The sequence below is a fragment of the Mustela erminea genome, chromosome 12 (genome assembly GCF_009829155.1).
Source record: "Mustela erminea isolate mMusErm1 chromosome 12, mMusErm1.Pri, whole genome shotgun sequence".
In the NCBI taxonomy this organism is placed as follows: Eukaryota; Metazoa; Chordata; class Mammalia; order Carnivora; family Mustelidae; genus Mustela; species Mustela erminea.
In genome coordinates, this window is record NC_045625.1 from 36,314,471 (window position 1) to 36,339,693 (window position 25,223).

Genomic DNA, 25,223 nt, shown 5'->3' on the forward strand with positions numbered 1-25,223 from the left:
TTAAGATTTTATTTACTTGACAGACATAGATCACAAGTAGGCAGAGAGGAAGGCAGAGAGAGAGGAAGGGAAGCAGGTGCCCTGCTGAAGAGCCTGATGCAAGGCTGGATCCCAGGACACTGGGATCATGACCTGAGCTGAAGGCAGAGACTTTAACCCACTGAGCCACCCAGGCACCCCTAATTTTCTTGATCTTGCCTTTGTAGCAAAAGTTCTTAATGAAGTTCAGCTTACCCATATTGAGTTGGTTTTATCTGTGGTAAGGTCACAGTTTTGCTTTGTTTTTGCGTACTGATAGCCAGTTCTCTTGGGTCCCATTTGTTGAAAGGGGCAGGTACCTTTGAGCAGAGCGGGTTGTTCAAGCCCAGGGCCGTTCTGCCAGCAGTCGGCCTGCATAGGGTTGAGCAGAATGCGGTAGCGTGCTGGTGCTCCATGGTGAGCAAAGAAAGGATGGGCGGATTACCAAGGGCCCTGGTCTGGCCTCAGTTCGTTTTTGGAGATACTTTGTGCCTCGGCTGGGTATTTTGTGGCGACTCCGGGCGGTACTACGATTCCCAGCATGCACTGCGCGGGCCTGCCCTCTGCGGGGGCAAAGCTAGACAGACCTGGAAGTGTGGCTGCGAGGGAAGGGATGGGACACGGTTTCTAGTACCGAGATCGATTTCTCAGGGTTTTGGCCTGCGCGAAGGACTAGCAAGCCGAACCCTGAGAAGTACCACTTCCGCCCTCTGGTCCGCCGTAGCCTCTCTCACGCATCGCTACCCGACTCGTTTCTTCCTCGAGTTTCCCGCGGGCACTAACCCTTGAAGAGGACCAACCGCAGCCGAGAGTTTTGCCGGCCGGGCCAACCATAGGCGAGATGGAAGAGGCGGGGGTGGGAGCCGCCACAGTGTCCAGGAGATAGTCCATTTCTCCTGTAAAGGGCGAGTCGCTCCTGCTGGGGCCCGGAGGGGAGCAAAGGAGCTGCGGGGGGTTTCGGAAGCGGAAGGACCCCTCCCCGCTCCGGTTGGGACCGCGGCGGGGCCGGGCTTACCTTTCAGGGTTCCCCTCCAGGTGTCCAACCCCAGCCTCGACCACCATGTCGCACCAGACCCCTCTGGGCACCTCAGTGCCACACACCAGCTGCCTAGACCTGTGGAGGGAAAAGAATGACCAGCTAGTTCGACAGGCCAAGGTAACACGGTTGCTGGGACCCTCGCTTACCAGAAAGGGGGTTTCCGGTGGATTTACCGCAACTGATGGGGAGGGAGGGATTGAGTTTGGCTTCCCCCGTCAGGAGCCAGAAATGACTGGAGAACGTCATCCCTTGCCACTGTTGCAAGGGGAGAAATAAGGATTGATCCTCAATGATACCTCATCCCACATCTGTTAGGTGGCTCAGGACTCGGGTCTGTCTCTGAGGCGACAGCAGTTGGCTCAAGATTCACTGGAAGGGTTCAGGGGACTCCTCCATAGTCTGCGGGGTAAGTAGGATACTCCTCAGGTTGGTCCCCCACAGCTAGAGACCAGTTCCTGTTCTGCATTTCTGGAACTGAGAAAATTCCTCAGGGGAGAGGGGATCCTATTTAAGTCACAGACAGGACTGGAGTGGAATTCACTTTGGTGCAGGTGAATCTCTTTGCCCCATCACTCGCCCTTTCCAAACTCTGCAAATGGCCATTTTGGTTGGGGTGAGGTGATCTTTGGGTTTGGATCTTATTTGGGGAATCTTTCTGCAGGGAGTGGTCTGTGAGATCAACTTGTGTTCCTCCAGGGCTCCCTGCATCTGTTCCTGTTCTCCCCTTGGAATTGACTGTTACCTGCAATTTCATTACCCTGAGGGCGAGCCTGGCCCAGGGTTTCACTGAGGACCAGGCACAGGATATCCAACAGGGCCTGGAGAGAGGTGAGGGCCAGAGATTGCTTTCCATTTCCCTGCCAGATTGTCTGGGTTTAAGTACTTGCAAAGGGGATATCAGGAGCAATAAAATTTGTCACCTCCATGGAGAGAGTTGCAATTCTCTTATCCTCCAGGTGTTCCTCAGACCAGGAGCACTTTTTGTGACCTTTGGGCTCCTGCAGAAAGAGAAAAGCAGAGATGAGGTCCCAACCTCAGCTGTATGTTTGTCCTCTACAGTGCTGGAGACCCAGAAGAAGTTGGGGCCCAGACTGGAATGTGGGCTCAGGGGGCTGTGGGACTCCGTTCTCCATTATTCCACCCTTCTCCTGGAGGTGCTCCCTGCCCTTCACCACCTGGCTGGCCTGCAGGCTGCCGTCTGGCTAAGCACTGACTGTTTGGGGGACTTGACCTTCTTGCTGCAGACCTTGAATGGCAACCAGGTAATGTGGGAAGTAACTTGGATCTAAGGGTCTCTTCCTGTTTCTCACCTGTCTCAGTGGCAGTAGCATCATTTTGTGCTGGAAAGGCTGCTGGGTTGGTGGTTAGAAGACCTGGATTCTCTCTGGGACTCTTGGTGACATTGCTCTGGTTGGTCTTTCACTGGGGGGATTCTCTTGAGTGGTGGTAGGTTTTTAATATTTATTTATTTGTTTTGAGAGAAAGAGAGAGGGATCATATGCACGGGCAGGGCATAGGGAGAGGAGAGAATCTCAAACAGACTCAAGCATAGAGCCGGATGTGGGGCTTGACCTTATGACCCTGAGATCATAATCTGAGCCAAAATCAAGAATCTGACACTTAACCAACCCAGCCACCCAGGTGCCTCTTGAGTGTTTTTTCAAATTGCTTAATGATCTTGGATAGGGGTAGGGCTTTTATTGACCTTGCTGAAGTCATCTCCCAGCTCAGTCTTCTCATCAATAACCCACACATAGTTCTTGCCCTGAGTCCTCTGGGCTCATACTGAATGAGGAGGCTCACTAAAACAGATCATCAGTGCCCCCAAGGTTTTCTTCCTCCCTTTATCCTCACCCCATAGCTATCTATGTCTTAAAACTGAGGGAACAGGAATCAGGAGGACCCTTGATTTCAAGGTCCAGTCAGGATAGACTGAGATAGGAGAGGAGAGGTGGTTTATAGGCTTAGAGCCTCTGATCACCCTTCTTTCCTCAGAGTGAGGCCTCTGAGAATCTGCTGCTGCTTCTGAAAACTTGGAGCCCTCCAGCTGAGGAGTCAGATGCTCCACTGGCCCTGCAGGATGCCCGGGGCTTAAGGGATATCCTTCTTACAGCTTCTGCCTATCGCCAAGGTCAGCTAGCAGTCCTACTCATCCCTTCCTCCCCGCTCCCTGTCTTAAGGGGTCCTTTGGCTCAAACCTTCCCTGTCATGTTCCATTCAGCTCAGTGGAGCTTCTCTGTACTTCTTGTTACCTATCATCCCCCTGCTTCCTTAAGTTTAAACCCTGAACTGACCTTAGGCCTCCAGGAGCTGATCACAGGAAGCCTGCCCAGGGCACTGAGCAGCCTACAAGAAGCAGCCTCAGGTCTATGCTCACGGCCTGTGTTGGTCCAGGTGTACACGGCTCTGGGGACCTGTCTCCGTAAAATGGTAAAGACAGTCCTAGTGGGGGTCGGGGAAATTATGGGTGTTTTAGACACCTTTCTGCGTCATGAGGGTAGCTGAGGCTTGTGTCCTCTCAACCTTCTAGGGAAATCCACAAAGAGCTCTGCTGTACTTGGCTGCAGCCCTGAAAGGGGGATCAACATGTGGTCCCCCACTTCTGGAGGCCTCTAGGCTGTATCGGCAACTGGGGAACACAGCAGCAGAGCTGGAGAGTCTGGAGCTGTTGGTTGAGGTAAGGGACTGAAGATACAGGGATTGCTGAAGTGTTAGGGAGACTAATCAAATTGTAAATAGAAGGAAATAGGACTTCCAAAGATTAAAGATATACTTTTTTCTTTTTGTCCCTTTTAGGCCTTGAATGTCACTCACAGTTTTGAAGCCCCTCAGCTTCTCATTGAAGTAGAGTTACTACTCCCCAGACCTCACCCAGCCTCACCCCTTCATTGTGGCACACAGAGCCAGGCCAAGTACTTGCTAGCAAGCCGATGTTTACAGGTGGGAAGGTGAGGTTCCACTGCCTTGCTCATCTGAGCTCCTTTTCCCATTTCTGATGCCTTCCTTGGGGTGTGATTCTGCTTCTGTTCTTGCACGTCAGCTGTGTGGACGAGTCAGTGGTAGGACATAGGTTTCCACTCCTCGACCTTCTGCCTTATTGCTGGACCTGAACTTAAGATTCTTCACCCAGACACTAAGCTCTTGTACCTTTAAAATTCTGAAAACAATCGCTTCTTGGCCTTTTGGCTAAGATCAAGTGTAAAACCCTGAAATCTCCCAAATCCATTCTGTAAGGAGGGTAGCCCCAAGCTTGGATTGGAGCCCCAAGCTCCCACTCTCCCTACTCCCCAGGGACCTTGAGCATCCTTTTGTTAGTTTAGAGCCCTTGGCGGACCCTGCTAAGGGCCTAAGATGAAGCTCATAGGCTATGACTTCTCAGGGCAGAGGATGCTGCAGAGCATTACTTGGACCTACTGGCTCTGGTGCTGGATGGCTCAGAATCAAAGGTGGGTATGTCTTCAAGATTCTCTGTAATGGAGTGAGAGGGTTGGAGTCTCCTCTGGATTAGAACAGGACTGTTGTTTTCTCTTTCTTCTGCTATTCTGTCTGTCCAAGCTGGAAGGCCAGACCACAAAGGTTCTCGAGCAAAAGGTCCGGGGTAGCAAGCAATGGGTGGTCTCTGTGGTACCAGAGCCTGGTGAAGAGGTTGGGGATGGTGAGGTGACTAATGTCTCTTTAAGACACTGTGTCCTCTTCCCACCCCAGTTCTTTCCCCCGCCTTCCCCTCCAGGGCCTTGTATGCCTGAGGTGTTCTTAGAGGCAGCTGCAGCACTGATCCAGGCTGGCCGAGCCCAGGATGCCTTGACTGTATGTGAGGAGCTACTCAGCCGCACATCATCTCTGCTTCCCAAGATGCCCCAGCTGAGGGAAGATGCCAGAAAAGGAACCAAAGAGTCACCACACTGCCCATCCTGGGTCTCTGCAACCTACCTGCTTCAGGGTCAAGCCTGGGTGCAGCTGGGGGCCCCAAAAGAGGCAATTAGTGAATTTAGCCGGTGAGCTCAGGAAGCCAACCAGAATCCTAGGGGAAGTGTGGAGGGATAATTTGCTGATTGGGACCTGAGTAAGCTCCATTCTTACCGAGTTACCCTAGAGTTTCTTTCTTTCTTTCTTTTCTTTTTTTTTTTCACCCTAGAGTTTCTGAGGTTGACTCTTCCTCACCCCTATTTTGTGTTCCACTTCAGGTGCCTTGAGCTGCTTTTCCGGACCACACCTAAGGATGAAGAACAAGGTGATCTAGACTCTCAATTTTCCTCTTCCCTCCTGGAAGGGGAGGGGTGGTGAATGTGTTGCCTTTCCTTGTATCCTAGCCTACCAGGAGACTTTAAAAAAAGGTTCGGGGGGGGGGTACTCCAGACATAAGAAGAGAAGGAGGAGTACTTGGGATTCTGTAGTACTACAGTACACAGGTGCCTGTGTAGCAGGGACACACTTTTTTGACTTCGGGGTGGTCCCCAGGGCCTGCTTCCAATCGTGAGAAGGGGTGTATATCGGATGTGGCACTACAACAGCTTCGGGCAGCTGCCCTGATTAGTCGTGGACTTCAGTGGGTGGCCATTGACCAAGATACGAAAGCCCTCCAGGACTTCCTTCTCAGTGTGCAAATGTGCCCAGGTATGTATATTTGCATGATATCAGCTATGTCCAGATGTACAAGGACAGAGAGGACCATCCGGGAGGTACTTGGGGATCAGTGGAAGAGTGATGTTCCCAGGTAGAAGGGGATGAATGAGGTTGTACCATATATACCTAGGGATATACCCAGGCTTGAAGACATTTGCAAGTGTGTGTGAGGGCTCTCTGGAGTTCCTCAGTCTTTCCAGTGTCCTCAGACACAAAGACCACAACTATGCTCAGAGTTTGCTGGGGAGAAGCAGAGTCAGCTGAGCCCTTTTTCTTGGGCGGGCAGTACCCTGGAGTAGGAATGGTTGGGAATGGAACCTCCTGGTTCCATGTGTGACTGTAGAAAAGATACTTTCCTGCTCTAAGCCTCAGTTTCTCCTTTTATAAAATGCTTAAGGCTGTGTCAGGTTCTAAGCCTTTCTACTTTGGGGTGGGGCTACAGGTAATCAAGATGCTTCCTTTCACCTGCTTCAGACTCTGAGGAGGATGGATCGGAGGCATGAGGCCACTGCTCTCTGGTGGAGGCTAAAGGCCCAAACAGAGTTGCCACAGGAGAATGCTGCATGGTGAGGCTGAGGCCTGCGGGGTTGGGGCTGAGGGCAGTTGGCTTCTTGGAGTCCTTGAGTCTGTTGGGGGTGGTAATGAATGAAAGGGATGGAGTGGCTGCCTATCTTTCACCCTCAAACATGACTCTTTTTGCTCTCCAGGTCTCTCCCCCTGTACTTAGAAACCTATCTGGACTGGATTCATTCCCCTGACCGTGAAACCCTTCTTGAGGAGTTTCAGACATCTCTGCCGGAGCCTCATGAACTGTAGCTGCCACATTTTAAAGAGCCTGAGCTGGGGCTCCAGTGGCCCATTTCTCCGTGGGGACGGCTTTCTGCTTTACCATTCTTGAGGAGTGTGGGTGAAATGGATCATTCCTGTATAAGTCTGGTATTGGTGAAGTTGGTAGGAGTCCTGCAAAATTTGGCCTAGTTACTGCCATTCTGGTTCCTTTGCCACCAAAAAGGCATTAACTTTGCTATGACTGACACCTTTTTTCCTGTATTCCTGTTAATTGTGTTGAGTAAAATGCATATTTATCTCTTGTTTGCCTACTACTTGTTTGCCTGAGTGGGATGGCTCACAGCTGTCTGATTCAGTTGAGTGCTGGTTCTCCAAGATGCCCTCTCCCAACATCATCTACCTTATGAGATTGAGTTCTGGGTAGAAGAAAGGGAAAGGGCCACAGGAATCCTTGCAATGGCTTTGGTTCTTTCTGTTGCCTAAAAGCCAGAGTCTCAAAGCCCAGGATCCTGTGCAAGGTCACAGAATGAGTGGAGCTGGGTCTGGAAGGTGGTCTGGGCAGACCTCTCAGGACAAGGGCAAAAATTTGGTTCTTAGAGGGGAGGGACAAGCAGACCTCTGAGTCTCTAAGTGACTCCCTACCCCTATCCCAAATTCTAGAAATTTGGGATTTGACAGTCTCAGTCAATCCTGTCTGTGTGGATAGGAGGTGAAGGGTGAATTAATATAATCAGCATGATACCAAATCTGTTTTTTGAATTTAGTCAGGGCTAGCTGGCATTTGGGGCCCAAGGACTTCAAGTCTCAGCATGCAGCTTTCTTGCTGCTTTGGGTTCTATTGAATCTACTGGGTTCTGTGGTTCCCTTTAGACTCCTTTTTGGACTTGAGTGCCCTCCCTCCTCTAGCCATTAATATAAATACCCAGTGGTAAGAGGAAGCATGTACCTCCAAGCTCTGAGGAACTGTAAAGCTTATGGGATTAGGGTTACCAGAGGGTGCCACAAGAATAGGGTGGAGTGGATTAAAAGGTGGGGTGCTAGTCAAAGGGTTCAGAGTAGGCATGGCTCCAGCCAGCGTTTTGAAGAAGCCAGGAGAAGGTTTAGGGTGGATCCTTAGGTTTGGGAAGAAAATGGTGTGTAGGTTATCACTGCAACAGGACTAGACTAATACAAGGGTTCAATCCATTGTGCCAGGTTCTTCAGCAGGGTAAGATCAGGAACCAATGAACTGGAGCCAAGTGGGAGAGTCCGCCTCCCAGGGATTAAAGGCTCTTTTTTTCGCCCGTCGATCTGGCCCCATCCTTTTTGTTGATTGGTCGTAAATTCCAATCCGTCGAGGAAGCGTAGCGCTGCGGCCAATTGACGTGGCGTTACTAGGCGTGTTGCATCCCTGAGGCGGGAGCCAGGCCACAAGCGAATTTCCTGATTGGCTCTGGTCGGCGGGTTGCTGGGGAGAGGCGCAGAGAGGCGGGAGGGAGTCCCCAGGCCAGGCGCTGATTGGCTGAGGTGAGAGCACCTCTCCTTCCGATGATTCGGCTCTTCTGGGTTCAGTCTCAGCGCAGCGTCTGCAGCCGTCGTTTGAGTCGTTGCTGCCGCTGCCCCCTCCCGGATCAGGAGCCAGTGTATACCGCCCGCCCACCGCCTCGGTGCCGCTAGGAGGAAACGAGAAGGAGGCCGCCTGCGGGTTTGTCGCCGCAGCTCGCCCCCTGCCCGGGACAGCCGAGCCCCGGCCCAGTCGGTCGCCTGCCACCCCTCGTAGCCGTTACCCGCGGGCCGCCACAGCCGCCGGCCGGGAGAGGCGCGCGCCATGGCCTCTGGAGCTGAGTGAGTGTGTGCGCGCGCCCGCCCGCCCGCTGCGGGTGCGCGCACCTGGGGACTCGGCGAGCTGGGTAGGCCCGGCGGGGCCTGGCAGTGGGCGCGTCTAAGAGGTGGAGGCAGGGAAGGAGGGAGACAGGGAAAGCAGAAGAAGGGGGGCGATGAGGGGCCGCGGTCGGGTCTGGGCCTGGCTGCGCAGCCGCGCGTCCCCTAGGCCGGGCTTGCGTTGGGCCTGGGTCGGGGCCTGGGCCAGATCGTGCTGTGTCATGCAGGCCCGGCCGGCCTGATTGGCTCCCTGGGAACCACTGTCCCGTTCTTGTGAAGTCTCTAGTCCACATGGCCGGCGCGGAGCCCCAGGGCCTTAGGGCGCCCACCTGCGATCAGGTCTACTATCCGCGGAAGGCCTTTGGTCCCCGGAGGGAGCAGGCCCCGTGGGCCTGACGCCCTAACTGGGCCCGGTGGGCGTGGACTTTGGGCCACGTGAAGGCCGTAGTAGCTGCGAGACAGGCGGAGGCCGGAGCGGAGAACGGGGAAGACTCGGCGAGCTCAGGGAAGCTCACGACGGCTATTTCGGAGCTGGCTCGGCCTGTCCCTTGGTTGACATCCTCACGACCTGAGTAGTGAGGGGCTGTTAGGGAGAGGGCGGGCCCTAGGTTTCTGGCCTTCGTAGTTTATGTTGGTTGTTCACATGATAAAGCTTTAGTCAGTTTTCCTTAATGTTAGGAAGTGGGGTGGGAAGTAGGAACTTTTCTCTACTGTTTTGGGCGTTTGCTAAAGTTCGAATCTCAGATGGTAATTTGCGGGCCTTCCTCGATATCAGCCTCTGTGATGAGAAGGTTAGAGTTGCCCTAACTCTTTGAACACACACGCTCCTTTTTCCAAACCGCTGTGTTGAGAAATCTTGGGTCGTCAGTTCCTCAGGAAAGCATCAGATAAGAGATGACCACCTCAACCCCTCTGCCCATTATATTTAGAATCAAGAGCTTTAGATACTGAAAAAGGAAAAAAAAAAGCCATCCTGTGGAAACTCTTATGCAAATCACTTTCCTGACTTGAAGAGAATTAAGTTTTTTGAGGTGTGTTTCTTTTTTTGGTCTCTAAACCGAGATGAAGTATTACTTGGGTGTCTTTTAAAGGACCATTACTTATTAATACTTACTCTCTTAGGTAATTTAGTCAATCATTTATTTTCAAGACTAAAAATAAGAATTCAAAATTCTCGGAACCTGGCATCATAGATGGTTTCTAACCTCTAGGTCATCTTGATGACTCTTACCTGAATTCCCTCCAAGTCCCCTGTGGCCCATTGGAGTTCTGGAAAGGGCCTGACTCATGCAGAAGACAATGGGGGATGTCCCCAAAGAGCCTCCAGGACTGCTGTTGGCCCACGATCAGGCTGAAGCTCTCTTTTAGAGGTTACTTCCTTTGATCTTAGTAGATAGATAGGGAAGTAAAGGTCTTTACCTTAAGAGAAGGACATACTGCTCATCTCCATTGCCAGGGTCAGGAATGGTAGGCAGGTAAGTTTTCCTAGAATGCAGCTTTGGGGTTAAAATATAAACTGTGATGACTAGAGGCATCTGGCATTTTATTTTTCTCTAGCCCCAGTACCATAGATTAAACAGGAAAGTGGGCAGTCTTTGGAAGGTATTTTGATGTGTGGGAGAGAGGGAGAGTTGATGGGATGGAATTGCCTTCAGCTGCCATATTGACCATACTTGTTCTCCAGCGTGTTGATAAGCACTGGAAGAGTCTGCCTGCTATCCAGCATTGTGCCCAGAGTGCTACATTTTTAGGTTGAGGAGGCAAGTTTAAGCTGAGGAAACTCTACTCTTAGAAATCAGTTTTTGTTTTGTTTTTTTTTTTTTTTAAAGATTTTATTTATTCATTCGACAGAGAGAGAGATCACAAGTAGGCAGAGAGAGAGAGGAGGAAGCAGGCTCCCCGCTGAGCAGAGAGCCCGATGCGGGACTCGATCCCAGGACCCTGAGATCATGACCTGAGCCGAAGGCAGCGGCTTAACCCACTGAGCCACCCAGGCGCCCTTAGAAATCAGTTTTAAGATGATGATTAAAGACGCAGCCTATGTGAGAGGATCAGCAGATTTGCTAGATGAACGGGATTTGTATTTCTGTTGGGTATATCAGGACCAAAAGATGGAGAAACCCCACAATGCCTTCGCTGGTATTCTGGAATATGGGCATCTTTTTTTTCTTGCAAGTTTTGAATATACATCCAACATAGGAGGGTGGCTGGCCTGTAATGTATACTTGCTAATTTTTTAACTGAAGGAATAATTAATGGGAAAGATTCCTCTTTATTTCTTCATTTTCTCCGTTTTCTGGTCTTCCTGTTTTGGTTAATGTTCAGGTTTTCCTGAGCCTTAGTAAAAGAGGATAACTTTTCAAAGGGAAAGCCCACTGAGTCTAGTTACTGAAGATTGAAGAAGAGGTAGGTAAAAAGTTGGTATAAAGTGAATAATCTTCAAGGAAATGATTGAAACTATTTAGAGGGCTTAAACCGAGCTTAGACTCAGGCAGCCTTGATTTGGGTGAGGGATTTGGATTTGCTCCATGTCTCAGCATTTCTTGGTTTTGACTTTTTGAGCCAACATTGTGGAATTGTATGTCTTTGCAGTGATTTGTGAAGCTGTCTTTTTTAAGGTTTCATATCTGTTAGTTGAGTTGTTTTGTTTTCCCCAAATATCTTGGTCTTTATGCTTGGCATTTCTGTGGTATATCGAATGCGCTGGCATTCAGCTGGTTTAGCCAGTAAGGATAGTAGTGCTAATGATTTTGCTTCATTGTCCCCAGGCTTGCTTGGTGGGACTTGGGGCTTCGCTGAGCCCTACAGGAAGTTGTCTTGCTCACTTCATTCTCCAAGAAGGTTAGCAAAGAGCGAGCTTATGCTTTGTTCTGCAGTGCTAATCATTGTGACCATTAATACCATGTGCCAGGCATTGTGTTGAACATTTTGCATTCATTATCTCACGTAAGACAATAATCCTGTAAGATAGGTACTACTGTATTCACCTCTCTACAGATGAGGACATCAACTTCCAGAGAGGTTAAATGACTTGCCCAAGATCACAATCAAGCAGTGGCAGGGTTGGGATTCAGACCTAGCAGGTTTTACTGCGAGCCCCTTCTCCTAATCGCTGTCTCATATTAAGACTGTTGTCATTTCTCTAATTGTTATCCAGCCTTTACATCTGTTTAGTCTTCTCAGGCCATAGTTTTCTGACTCTGGGGCAGGATCACTTGGGGCCTTTACAGCTAGTTTACCAGTGCTCAGAATACCAAGAACTGCTGGAATGGGAACTGTATGTGCTAAATGTTACTCTATATGACCTTGGCTGAATATCTTTTATCTCACATCACTGGTTTAGGGACAGCTTCATTTATCCACTATTTCTTTCCTAAGTGTGAGTTTTAATGACTGGTGGGGCCCTTGGGACTAGAGTATGTATTGGGACTAACTTCATTTTCTTTCTAGTTCAAAAGGTGATGACTTATCAACAGCCATTCTTAAACAGAAGAACCGTCCCAATCGGTTAATTGTTGATGAAGCCATCAATGAGGACAACAGTGTGGTGTCTTTGTCCCAGGTAAGTTGGGTCCAGGGTCTAATCTTTCCTCATTGCACTTAACCTGAGGGCTTTTCCCGGGTTTCTTTCCTTGGGTTTTTTTGTTCGTTTGTTTGTTTTTTGCAGTGACCACAGATAGAGCAGGGTTTACTGGGTATTCTGGCTTCCAGGGCTGCTGCTTAACCCCTGGCCCAGTGACCCAAAGCCCTTAACCTTCTTTTCTCAGCCCAAGATGGATGAGCTACAATTGTTCCGAGGTGACACGGTGTTGCTGAAAGGAAAGAAGAGGAGGGAAGCTGTGTGCATTGTGCTTTCTGATGACACATGTTCCGATGAGAAGATTCGAATGAATAGAGTTGTTCGGAACAACCTTCGTGTACACCTAGGAGATGTCATCAGGTGTGTGTGGGGTTCTTGTACCCTCAGGGATGGGAGGCCAGAGACAGCCTGAATTATAGACAGGACCCCAGCGAAGTCCTTGGCAGCTACACAAAGCAGAAGCCTCCTAGCCATGGGAAGGCTTATTATAGCGAGACTGTCTAGGTTTTGTTTCTTCCTCCCTGGGACTTCAGAATTTACTTCTGCTGATCCTTGGGACAAATTGGATTTCTATGACTTTCATGATGCCTGTCTTCCTTCCTTCTTTCCTTCTTTCTTTGCCAGAGGTATAATTTATCACATGCTAGACACTGGTTTAGGATGCCATTTGAGGGTGTGTGTCTATAAAATGGTCTCACTGTTACGTTGAAATAATGGCTTGTGTTGGGGCCAGAATGAGGTGGAAGTGTGGGCACAGAGGGTGGACTCCCGAGTAAATTTTTTTAAGGATCCAAGTTAATATAGCAGGGAGACATGGTTTGAGTTAGATCCCTACATAGCTTCATTTGGAGTGATTTTGGCCTTAACTTTAGGCAAGAGGCTTCCCCATTTTGGAGTCCTCATTAGCCACTGCTCTTCAACCACCTGTCATCTGGCCAGGAACATCTCAGACTTATTTTTCATGGATTCTAGGTTTCATGTAGCCTTTTTCCTAGAGGTGCTTAGTCACTTTGTCAAGATGCTCTGATCACTTGGCTGAGATGATTTTTTTCAGTTCTATTTCTTTGATCCTGACACTTGCCTGAGGCCTCCCTTTGTAATATTGGGTTACTGATACAGAATGGGTCATCTTTGGATATCTCTCACTAAAGACCCTTTCTCCTGTTTTATTTTGGGGGCTTTACATGTGTGGGTCTTCCTTTTGGCTTGCTGACGAGGAGTGAGCAGCCCCAGTAGCTTCTTCTAATGGCTCCTGCTACTACCCCACCAAGTATGACTTGTCTTAGTTCTACGTGGTTGCTCTTTTGTCCTCACTTTCACACTACCGTCCTGCCTCTCTTCACCTAAATCCATCCCTGCCTTTTCTCTTTCGCTCGCCATCAGCTTTCTGTGCCAGGCCCTTTTGGACACCCAGTGCTTGGGGCTGCAGTGTGGTTGGTAATGTGGAGTCTGCTTGTCATCCTCAGCATCCAGCCGTGCCCTGATGTGAAGTACGGCAAACGTATCCATGTACTACCCATTGATGACACGGTGGAAGGCATCACTGGCAATCTCTTCGAGGTATACCTTAAGCCATACTTCCTGGAAGCTTATCGACCCATCCGGAAAGGTGAGAGACAATCTAGGGACTGAGTTTAAGGATGGTTAGTTGTAGGGCTACCTAGGAGTAAACCTTGGATTGTCTTTATCTCATTCTCATATATATATGCTTACGCATATATTCTGCACCCATGCTTATGTGTGCTGTCCTTCCCTCCTTCTCCCTTCCCCCTGCCCCATTTTCCTACTTCCACTCCCTGTTTTAGTAGAGTAATCTATCTTCTTTTGTCCCAGGAGGAGGACTTGGGCACTTGTGACGGTGTCCCAGTCCAAAGTGTATTTAATATTTAGCACATCCTGACCATTGGTGGTGGTTGTGAAAGCTTGGTTACTTATAGTCCAGAAATCAAAAACCTTATGGACTTTAGGCCAGAGGCTAAAACCTGATGTACCCAAAAACCCATAAGGTTTTGTTCAGCGTCCATGAGTGGCAGTGGGACACTTCACAGCTTAGCTTTTTGGAGGTGGGAAGGGAAAAGAGCAATATCTAATGAATTTGGCGTTTTAGTATATTTGCTGCCGAAGCGAGCACGAATTTGGCGTTTTAGACTCTAGGTACTGATGAGGAATTCTCACTTGCTCTGGTATTTGACCTCTCTGACTTCACTTGTGCTAATTGCTCTCACAGGAGACATTTTCCTTGTCCGGGGTGGAATGCGTGCTGTAGAGTTCAAAGTAGTGGAGACAGATCCCAGCCCTTACTGCATTGTTGCTCCAGACACAGTGATTCACTGTGAAGGGGAGCCTATCAAACGAGAGGTGAGTTCTCTCCTTCATTCCAGTACCCAGTTTCATAATTACAAAAGTGGGGCAGTCATGTGATAACTACTGAAATCAGGTGGGTGCTCTTTGGGACGCCTGGGTGGCTTGGTCTGTTAAGCGTCTGACTCTTGATCTCAAGTCAGGTTATGATTTCAGGGTTGTGAGATTAAGCCCTGCTTTGGGCTATGTGCTAGGTATGGAGCCTGGTTAAGATTTTCTCTTTCCTGGGGTGCCTGGGTGGCTCAGGTGGTTAAGCATCTACCTTACACTCAGGTCACAATCCCAGAGTCCTGAGATCAAGCCCCGCATCAGGCTCCCTGCTCACCTTCTCCCTCTCCCACTCCCCTTGCTTGTGTTCCTGCTCTCTGTCTCTCTCTGTGTCAAATAATTAAATAAAATCTTTAAAAACAACAAAAAAAAGATTTCTCTCTTTCCCTTTCCTTCTCCCCCCACCAAAAAAAAAATTAAAATAAAATTAAACTGGTTGCTCTTTGGAACTAAGCTGCTTTCCAGAGGTGGGAAAATTTCTCAACTATTCATTTTCAGACCTGTGTGTTTCCTAGAAGTATGTGATACCAGTGATTTTTTTTTTTTTTTTTTTAAGATTTTATTTATTTATTTGACAGACAGAAATCGCAAGTAGGCAGAGAGGCAGGCAGAGAGAGAGAGGAGGAAGCAGGCTCCCTGCTGAGCAGAGAGCCCGATGCGGGGCTCGATCCCAGGACCCTGGGATCACGACCCGAGCCGAAGGCAGCGGCTTAACCACTGAGCCACCCAGGCGCCCCAGTGATTTTTTTTTTAAAGATTTTATTTATTTATTTGACAGAGACCACAAGCAGGCAGAGAGAAGGCGGTGGGGCGGGGAACAGGCACTCCCCACAGAGCAGAGAGCCCAACATGGGGCTTGATCCCAGGACCTGAGCTGAAGGCAGAGGCTTAATCCACCGAGCCACCCAGGCACCCTGATACCGGTGATTTTTTAAGATCTGGATTATTTGGGATGCCTGGGTTGCTCAGTCAGTTAAGCGTCTGCCTTCAGCTCAAGTCATGATCGCAGGGATCAAGTCTCACATTGGGCTCCTTGCTCAGTGGAGAGCCTGCTTCTTTCTCTGCCTGCCCCTCCCCCTGCTTGTGTGCTCTCTCTGATAAATAAAATCTTTTTTTTTTTTTTTTAAGATTTTATTTATTTACTTGACAGAGAGAAATCACAAGTAGATGGAGAGGCAGGCAGAGAGAGAGAGAGGGAAGCAGGCTCCCTGCTGAGCAGAGAGCCCGATGCGGGACTCGATCGCAGGACCCTGAGATCATGACCTGAGCCGAAGGCAGCGGCTTAACCCACTGAGCCACCCAGGCGCCCCTGATAAATAAAATCTTTAAAATAAAATAAAATCTCGGGGCGCCTGGGTGGCTCAGTGAGTTAAAGCCTCTGCCTTTAGCTCAGGTCATGATCCTAGGGTCCTGGGATCAAGCCCCGCATCGGCTCTCTGCTCAGCAGGGAGCCTGCTTCCTCCTCTCTGCCTGTTTTTCTGCCTACTTGTGATCTCTATCTGTGAAATAAATGAATAAAATCTTTAAAAAAATAAAATAAAATAAAATCTAGATTAAACCCGAAAGATCTTAAGTGGTTAGAATAATTTTTGTAGAAGTGATATTGATGATGGCATCCAGACTTCTGCCTGTTTCCCAGAGTTTCCAGCTTTAGGTCTGTGGGGGAGCCCTTACCAGTAATAATACCAAGGATAGTAGTGTGAAAGGGAAAGGCTGTGCTAGAAATCTTTGCTTTGGGATTTTTAGAGTTGTTCTTTGAGTCAGGATCCCTTTAGAGGAAATCCTAGAACAGATTTCTCTAGATTATAGAAGGGTTTAGAGAAACTCAACTTTTGCTGTTACTAATATCCTGCCTTCTTTTTTCTTTGTCTCTTTATCCAGGATGAGGAAGAATCCTTGAATGAAGTAGGCTATGATGACATTGGTGGCTGCAGAAAACAGCTGGCTCAGATAAAGGAGATGGTAGAGCTACCCCTCAGACATCCTGCCCTCTTTAAGGCAATTGGTGTTAAGGTAAGCATCCTGGGCCCCGTGAGACATAATCTCGGCTGGTGACTAACATAGAATCAGGTAGGTCCATTCTTTGTTACATGTCTATTTTTTTTTTTTAACAGTCCTTTAAAAATGTAAAAAACCATTGTTATCTCATGGACTATAAAAGCAAATACCATGGTTTGCTAGCTTGTTTATAATAGTATCACCTAACAGAAGTAGAACTTTCAGGAAATTTGCAGTGTGAAGGGTCCTGAATCCAAAACATTTGAGAACTGCAGATCTACAGTGTAACTTTCTAACCATTTGCATATCATGGGGCACACTGAAGATGAAATTACTCCTCCATCTAGTATGTACCATACAAATAATTTTATCTTTTGCGTGGGCATTTCCCATGTGCAGCCTGTGAATGAGGCCACTTAGGTGGCTAAGCTAGTCCTGGCCCTTGTCTGTCCAAAGTCAAGCCCTTGACCTAGTGGCCTCTTGCTATTTTGTAGGATCTTAGACTTAGCCACATTAGAGTTTCTTAGGTGGTTTCTGTGCTCTGAGTCTTGTATGCAATGTATGTGATAAATGTCATAAACGTCAGTTTTCTGACTGTATTTTCTCTGCTAATAAGAGGAATGAGTGAGTATAATCTGAAGTAAACTGTTTTCCTGGCAGTTAATGCTGAGAGCTTATTTTTATTAGTGTCAGGGTCAAGCTCTGATTCTCACCCTCTCTAGATAGAGCCGCAGTCAAACCATTTTAGAGTGGATGGCGATGGGAGAAGGTAGGACTCTGAACCTAAACATATCCTCTGTACTGTTCTTCAGCCTCCTCGGGGAATCCTGCTGTATGGACCTCCTGGGACTGGGAAGACCCTAATTGCCCGAGCCGTGGCAAATGAGACTGGAGCCTTCTTCTTCTTGATCAATGGTAGGAGACTTGATTCACCTTCGTTTGGCTGGATCATACTCTGAGCTGAGCATGATCCAGGTTCATGAGCTGGAGAACTCACGGGCGTTTATTTCCACACGTGCCCTCATGTATATTTCATCATCTTTCTTCTGCTAGCGTACATTATGGACAGATACGCAAAAAGGGGAAGGTATTGTACTCTGGTGCCCCCGACTTATCCCCCTTGAGAAAGATTGTGGAAAGGCTGAAGGCATTTAGAGGGAGCAAGATAGAAGGAGAACTCAAATTTTGTCTGCAAATTTATTTGAGAGATTTTGAGGGAAGACTGGCTGAGATCACCTGGCTCCTTGAGAATGATAGAGGTCTAACTGGTTTGCTGCGTCTCCTGCTCTGGCCAGAAGTCCCAGAGCATGTGCTTGACATTTAGAGCTTGACTGTGAGATAGGTGTTGTGAGTTCCTTGGCTTTTCTTCAGCCTAGTTTGGTGGCTGTCCTGGGATAGTGTCTGGTAGAGTCTCTGAGAAAGTAGGCAGAGGTTACCACATTTTCATACAGTGCCTGTCTCTGGGCTGGGCAGATAAGAGATTATTTCTTTTAGGATTGAAGAAGGATACAGTTTTGTCATTGTTTGAATTCTGTATCCTTTTAGGTCCTGAGATCATGAGCAAGTTGGCTGGTGAGTCTGAGAGCAACCTTCGTAAAGCCTTTGAGGAGGCTGAGAAGAATGCTCCTGCTATCATCTTCATTGATGAACTAGATGCCATCGCTCCCAAAAGAGAGAAAGTAGGAACTTATCCGAGGGGATAGTGGGGGTTGAAAGGTCCTCACTTCACTTCTGACCAGACATCCTGTCCTGACAGACCCACGGGGAGGTGGAACGGCGTATTGTATCACAGTTGTTGACCCTCATGGATGGTCTAAAGCAGAGAGCACATGTGATTGTAATGGCAGCAACAAACAGACCCAATAGCATTGACCCAGCCCTTCGGCGATTTGGTAAGGACCCCAGATTTCTTTCAACCCTCCTCTTGTTCAAAGGGAGACTATAGCTTTACTGAGCTGAATCTCTTTGATCCCATGCCTGTCCTTCATTTAATCTGAGGATTTCTTGAAGCTCCTTGCAGTGATAGGGCCTGGGGGCCTTTCCCTTATTCTGTGTCCTGTCTAGGGTGACCAGCCATCGTGGTTTGCCTGAGACTGAGGAGTTTCCCAGGACATGGAACTATCAGTTCCAGGACAGTCCTGGACAGACAGGGATGGTTGGTCACCTGAGACTTGTCCCTTCTTCCCTCTGGACCAGAAATGAGCCCTGTCTGTGTTCACACACTGTCCCACAGGTCGCTTTGACAGGGAGGTAGATATTGGAATCCCTGACGCTACAGGACGCTTGGAAATTCTTCAGATCCATACCAAGAACATGAAGCTGGCAGACGATGTGGACCTGGAGCAGGTGGAGTGGTGAAGAGGGCTGGCCCTGAGTTACGATACCTGTTCCCGGGCAGTTAAAGTGAACATAAGCTTAAGATGTAAAGAGACTGATTTTGATTCTTGGACAGGGGAAAGGAATTGATCTGAGATTGAATCCAGGAAACTGGAGCTGGCATATTTCTCTGTTGACACCACATTAGAGTAAACCAAAACTTTGAGGTCAGCTTTATTTCCAGGCCCCAACTCTAGGCTTGACTACTTAAAACCCAGCCATGAAAGAACTGCTAGTATGTGTTCAGGGAAATGGGAGGACCCAGAGATAGGCGTATCGGGAAGGGGCCAGGATTTTATATATACTCTGAGCCTCCTAAGGCAGCTAGGTCTTACAGAGTAGTAAGTAGATCTTTTCTCTGCAGGTTGCCAATGAGACTCATGGGCATGTGGGCGCTGACTTAGCAGCCCTGTGCTCGGAAGCTGCTCTTCAAGCTATCCGCAAGAAGATGGACCTCATTGACTTAGAGGATGAGACTATCGATGCTGAAGTCATGAACTCTCTGGCAGTTACTATGGATGACTTCCGGGTAAGGACTGTTCCCTTATCTCAGATATACACACATGCATTTTGACCTTTCCATTGGTAATCTCATCCCCAGTTTTTCTTTTTAGTGGGCCCTGAGCCAGAGCAATCCATCTGCACTGAGGGAAACTGTGGTGGAGGTACCACAGGTGACCTGGGAGGACATCGGGGGCCTGGAGGATGTCAAACGTGAGCTTCAGGAGCTGGTCCAGGTAGGGTAACTCGTCCAGAGTGAGTCATTGCTTCAATATATTGTAGGTGGCTTGGGGTGTTAGTAGTTCAAGAATTGTGAGAGCATAATTCATGAACCTGTTATTCTCAATTTATAGGCACCAAGGACCGTGCCCCTAGAGAACCAGATTTTACACCATGGGAGGGATGCTGCTCTTCGGTTAAGTTTGTTTCAGACTATGGGGGTATGCCAAACCATCTTTCCTTTTCTTCCTAGTATCCTGTGGAGCATCCAGACAAATTCCTCAAGTTTGGTATGACACCCTCCAAGGGAGTACTCTTCTATGGCCCTCCCGGCTGTGGGAAAACCTTGCTGGCCAAAGCCATTGCTAATGAGTGCCAGGCCAACTTCATCTCCATCAAGGGTCCTGAGCTGCTCACCATGTGGTTTGGGGAGTCTGAAGCCAATGTCAGGGAAATCTTTGACAAGGTGAGCTACAAGCAGTTGAGCTGTCTTTTCGCTTGTTTGGCAGCAAGGTAGCTTTTTCTTGGGAGAATTGAAGATACCTTGTTCTGGAGCAGTGAAGATCACTTTAATTTCCTTTCCTTCTCAGGTCTGAGAGACCCAGTTATGTTAATGCTTGAGTCCGTGTATCTCTCCCATAGGCCCGCCAAGCTGCCCCCTGTGTACTGTTCTTTGATGAGCTGGATTCAATTGCCAAGGCCCGTGGTGGCAACATTGGAGATGGCGGTGGGGCTGCAGACCGAGTCATCAACCAGATCCTGACAGAAATGGATGGCATGTCTACAAAAAAGAATGTGTTTATTATTGGCGCTACCAATCGACCTGACATTATTGATCCTGCTATCCTGCGACCTGGCCGCCTCGATCAGCTCATCTATATTCCTCTTCCTGATGAGAAGTCCCGTGTTGCCATCCTCAAGGCCAACCTGCGCAAGTCTCCAGTTGCCAAGGCAGGTGCAAGGGCATTGGTGATAAGGGATTTCTGTGAGTGCTCAGCCTAGTATGGAGTTCAGTTCCTGGAAAAGATTCCATTGGGGGGAATCCATTGGGGTTAGGGATGTCAGGGGAAGATGGAAGATTTGAAGGTATTAATACAGTTCGTAATCAGGAGTAAAACAGTGGCGGAAGATGGCACGGACTAGTATTAGGAGTGCTTGGGTGGCTCAGAGATCAGTGTATTGCAGGGGTGGAGAGGCTAAATGGTAAGGTTCTATTGCTTCTTTTAGGATGTGGACTTGGAGTTCCTGGCTAAGATGACTAATGGCTTCTCTGGAGCTGACCTGACAGAAATTTGCCAGCGTGCTTGCAAGCTGGCCATCCGTGAATCTATCGAGAGTGAAATTAGGCGAGAACGGGAGAGGCAGACCAATCCATCTGCCATGGTGAGTATGCATCTTTTCGCCATATGTGCCAGTTGTGGGGAGTCAGGGGCAATCTCTGCCATGCTCTGGAGTTAAGAGTTGTAAGGTTTTGAAAAGATACCTGATAAATGCCCTGTTAGGTGGACGTCAGAGAGAATATGGAGTATTAATCTCCTCAGTCTGGAATTGTAAAAGCCGAGGAGAGATGCGTTGTCTAGTCTGTATGCTCAGCCTGAAGTAGGCTCTGTGAAGGAAATCAAAATAGGATTGTGCACATAAACAAATAGAGCAGGGTTTAGAACCTGGGATCCATGGGCCTGTGTTCCTTGGTGATCCATGGACCTCCTGAAATTAAATGCAGAATTTGGGGTGTGTATGTAAGCTTCATAAAGATAGGGAATCTATATAATCTTGTATGTTTTCTAGTGTATTTTGGCACCGTGTTAGAGACTTCATAAATGAATAAATAAATGAATGAGAAACTTTACCTTTTGTAGGAGTTCTGAGATTCTCCTTCTTTCCCGTAAAAGCTTAGAAACTATTGATATACTTAATTCTGGAGCAATCTCTTATGTCACAGCAGTCGGAGTGGCTTCTTAGTGGAAGAGCTAGAGTTTGAGCTGGGTTATGAAAGGAGACTGTAAAGGCTAAGGAATAAGGAAATAAGTAGCCCAAATAACTGGCTCAAGAAATAGGATTGCAGGAATTGGGGGAAACCTGGATAGATTTAAGAGGGCATATGTTACTGGAGTGAGGCCATGAGGTAAGGTGTCATCTGATGTGGTAAGTGCTGAAAGTCATTTATCTTTTTAAAATTTAGGTGGTTTCAGTTTTTTGTTTTTTTTTTTTTTTAGAAACTTTATTTTTAAAATTTAGCTTTATTGAGATATGATTCACATGTAGTGAAAGTCATTCTTTTTATATATACTGTCTCTGTGCATCTTGACAAATGTATTTAAGTTCTATAACTATTATCACAGTTTAGATAAATTTCTGCCCTAGAAAGTTCCCTCATGCCACTTCAGTACTACAGCTTTTACTCTTAAGACCTTGGCAACCACTAACGTGAGTTTTGTTGCCACAGTTGGGCTTTTTCCAGAATGCACTGACAGGTTTTTAAACAGGGCACTGACTCTTAGGAAGATTGGCCTTTCAACTTACTCGGTTTGGGTTAGAGGAGACAGTAAGGGAGGGGAGTGTCCAGGAAGGCCAGGGAAGGAATTCGGGCTGGACTTTTAGCCCTGGTGGTCTGTGTTTACCAACCTTATAGGAGGTAGAAGAAGATGATCCAGTGCCTGAGATCCGCCGAGATCACTTTGAGGAAGCCATGCGCTTTGCCCGCCGTTCTGTCAGTGATAATGACATCCGGAAGTATGAGATGTTTGCTCAGACCCTTCAGCAGAGTCGGGGCTTTGGCAGCTTCAGGTAATTTCATTACAGTGGGCAGTTCTTAAATTGTTTTTGGGTAATTATACAACCAGGATTGTGGAAATCCTAAGGAGGCTGGAGGGTTAGTTGTGAAAATCCTACACAGGCCCTATCCTAACTCTCTTTTTTGGCTCTGCTTTTGTGCATACAGATTCCCTTCAGGAAACCAGGGTGGAGCTGGCCCCAGTCAGGGCAGTGGAGGCGGCACAGGTGGCAGTGTGTACACGGAAGACAATGATGATGATCTGTATGGCTAAGTGGTGCTGGCCAGCATGCAGCGAGCTGGCCTGGCTGGACCTTGTTCCCTGAGGGTGGGGGCATTTGCCCAGGAGGGACCAGGGGTGTGCCCATGGCCTGCTCCATTCCTCAGTCTGAACAGTTCAGCTACAGTCAGACTCTGGACAGGGGGTTTCTGTTGCAAAAAAATACAAACAAAAGAGATAAAATAAAAGCGATTTTCATTTGGGAGGCAGAGAGTGAATTACCAACAGGGAATTGGGCCTTGGGCCTACGCCATTTCTGTTGTAGTTTGGGGCAGTGCAGGAGACCTGTGTGGGTGTGAACCAAGGCACCACTGCCACTCCCCACAGTAAAGCGTCTGCACTTCACTCAGTGCTACCCAAGCCCTCCCTCCTTCCTTCTACCCAGCCTGGGCAGGAGGTTGAAGGGCCACAGTTGCTGGGTGTTTATATAGAGAGTAGGTTGATTTTATTTTACATGCTTTTGAGTTAATGTTGGAAAACTAATCACAAGCAGTTTCTAAACCAAAAATGACATGTTGTAAAAGGACAATAAACGTTGGGTCAAAATGGAGCCTGAGTCCTGGCCCCTGTGCCTGCTTCTTTTCCTGGGAAGGGCCTTGGGCTATCCCTTACTGTCAAGGCCCTCTTCAAATGTGAAAAATTAAAGATTGCACCCTCTTTCCCCTTCTGATTTACTGTAGTATGAACTGCCACCTTGCCCCATGTCTGTATCATCACTGAGTAGGACTGCAGGGGAGGGGGTGCAGCCTGCCTGATGGAGCTCCAGTTGTGTTTCATGTGGATGGTAAGGTTTAGCCTGCAGAGCTCTCTTTTTTTCCTGACCAACGACTGAATTCGGCTGCCCTCCAAAAATCTTAAGGGTTGCAGAAAGAGAATCTCTGTCTGAGGTGGATATTGTTTACATGCATCTGAAAGTCCTAAACATTGATGCTTTGGTTGAGGATTACTAGTTATGTCCACCTTTATGTAATTTGTATTATAAAAAATAATGGGGTTTTTTTCTTAATATAAAATTCTAGTATTGGGTGTGTTTTTTTCCTAAACTTAACATCCTCCTCTGCTCACCCTTTTCAGATGATTGCTTGCATAGTCTTGTCCATGTCCAGGTATAGAATATCCTTTTTGTTCAACGGGTACCAACATAATCATTTAATGCTCTTAGTATCAGTACTGTGATGCCTTACCTAGAGAGGAGTATGGTGCAGAAAAAATAATCCCCAGTCAGCTTTTTACTGGTCTTCCTAGTACTTACACCAGTCACTGGTATGGATTACAAAGATAGATAATCTGCAAGGACAAGATAATTTTATTGGCTGATGGAACTTGGTGTGTTGTGAAATAGAGATTTTTGGACGTTGGAGATTGAGTTGACTCTTCCCTCATTCTCCATGTTTCGTTCTCTGCCACTTTCTGTCTTTCATCCTCTTGTGGTTTTCCCACCATTTATGTGTCCTGATGGCTAGCCTTCAGTCTTATTTCCACTTTGAACATTATCATTCTGTCATCCATATGGCTTATCACTGGGTTGGCAGCCTAACTTCATTGTGGGCCAAAGACAATCATTTGGGGGAAAGACATTTGGGTGGTGCCTCTGCATCAAGCTATAGGATCAGATTAGAAGACAAGTGGTATTTTCTTGCAAAATATGTAGAGATACTGGTTGATAATGTGAGAAGTTTGAGTTGGAATGATTGTTTTACTTTTACATGTCACACAAAGTGTGTTTGTAGAAGACAGATGGAGCTCTATAGATCCTTTAGGAAAAACCAGGGAACAAGACTTACAGTGAGAGAGAGGTCTGGTTCTGGTTTTGGCACTGGAGCTTATAGCAGTGTAGCTTTGAACAAGGCACTTAATTCTTCTGGGGCCTCTGATAACTAAAGTGGTTGACAGTGCTTTGCAAACTGTACAAAACAGTGTGAGGAACTGTCAGCTTGCACATGCAGACACCTGCATACCTAAACCAAGAGGCAAATCATATAGGCAGTCCCATTTTTTCCTTCCAGTGTTCATAGAAAGAAATTGGATTTTACAATTTTACTGTAGCTAATTGCTTCTTTCATAGGATAGGTGCTACAGTTTGGAGATGGATTTCTAACCAGGAATATGGCATGAAACAGACTATAGAGGACCAACAGTATACTGCAGATGGAAAAGCAAAGATGAAACTATAAACCCAATATCTTTCTTTTTTTTAAAGATTTTATTTATTTATCAGAGAGAAAGGGGAGAGAGCGAGCACAGGCAGACAGAATGGCAGGCAGAGGCAGAGGGAGAAGCAGGCTCCCCGCCGAGCAAGGAGCCCGATGTGGGACTCGATCCCAGGACGCTGGGATCATGACCTGAGCCGAAGGCAGCTGCTTTACCAACTGAGCCACCCAGGCGTCCCTAAACCCAATATCTTAAGATATATTTGTTTTTATTGTTTTTTTAAGGAGGCTCCACACCCAGCGTGGAGCCCAACACAGGGCTTGAACTCATGACCCTGAGATCAAGACTGGAGTGGAGATCAAGAGTCAGATACTTAACTAACTGAACTACCCAGCACCCTAAGATATATTTGGATTTAAGATACTGATCTTAAAAGTTGCCGTGAAAGTCTAGTCACAATGCCTATGAGAACACAGGTCTGCCAGTCGTTAATTCAGCTGAACTGAGCCAAATGTTAATGGTTTGTTACTCTTTTCCACCAAGGGCTTAAAAAGATAGGCACATACTCATGAAATGCCCCTGACAAGTAGAAATTAAGAATTGCATT

At 47.7% G+C, this 25,223-nt stretch overlaps 2 protein-coding genes across 7 annotated transcripts; both read left to right on the forward strand.

Annotated features, from left to right (window-relative positions):
• Nucleotides 1-207: 207 nt before the first annotated feature.
• FANCG (FA complementation group G) lies at nucleotides 208-8,125 on the forward strand. Of its 5 annotated transcripts, none has more exons than XM_032306299.1 (15): nucleotides 208-923; nucleotides 1,054-1,174; nucleotides 1,373-1,463; nucleotides 1,754-1,885; nucleotides 2,117-2,319; nucleotides 3,053-3,188; nucleotides 3,357-3,487; nucleotides 3,588-3,734; nucleotides 3,854-4,005; nucleotides 4,437-4,503; nucleotides 4,763-5,052; nucleotides 5,242-5,288; nucleotides 5,516-5,671; nucleotides 6,123-6,246; nucleotides 6,388-8,125. In XM_032306299.1, the coding sequence occupies exons 2-15, from the start codon at nucleotides 1,079-1,081 to the stop codon at nucleotides 6,494-6,496; spliced, it is 1,881 nt and encodes a 626-aa protein (XP_032162190.1). In that variant the 5' UTR covers nucleotides 208-923; nucleotides 1,054-1,078; the 3' UTR covers nucleotides 6,497-8,125. The 5 variants fall into 5 exon arrangements, 4 of the variants coding, with proteins under 4 accessions (XP_032162190.1, XP_032162191.1, XP_032162189.1 ...); XM_032306300.1 differs by having other exon boundaries at nucleotides 208-854; XR_004277229.1 differs by having other exon boundaries at nucleotides 208-1,174; nucleotides 6,155-6,246; nucleotides 6,388-6,505.
• VCP (valosin containing protein) lies at nucleotides 8,016-23,021 on the forward strand. 2 transcript variants are annotated; one of them, XM_032306297.1, is made up of 18 exons: nucleotides 8,017-8,293; nucleotides 11,098-11,170; nucleotides 11,780-11,891; nucleotides 12,097-12,269; nucleotides 13,376-13,518; nucleotides 14,137-14,267; nucleotides 16,200-16,331; nucleotides 17,129-17,231; nucleotides 17,862-17,995; nucleotides 18,073-18,208; nucleotides 18,550-18,662; nucleotides 19,057-19,221; nucleotides 19,307-19,429; nucleotides 19,666-19,878; nucleotides 20,055-20,363; nucleotides 20,640-20,795; nucleotides 22,045-22,199; nucleotides 22,354-23,021. In XM_032306297.1, exons 4-18 carry the CDS (start codon nucleotides 12,103-12,105, stop codon nucleotides 22,457-22,459), a joined length of 2,286 nt encoding a protein of 761 aa, XP_032162188.1. In that variant the 5' UTR covers nucleotides 8,017-8,293; nucleotides 11,098-11,170; nucleotides 11,780-11,891; nucleotides 12,097-12,102; the 3' UTR covers nucleotides 22,460-23,021. The 2 variants fall into 2 exon arrangements, with proteins under 2 accessions (XP_032162187.1, XP_032162188.1); XM_032306296.1 differs by lacking the exon at nucleotides 11,098-11,170 and having other exon boundaries at nucleotides 8,016-8,293.
• The last annotated feature ends 2,202 nt before the right edge of the window (nucleotides 23,022-25,223 follow it).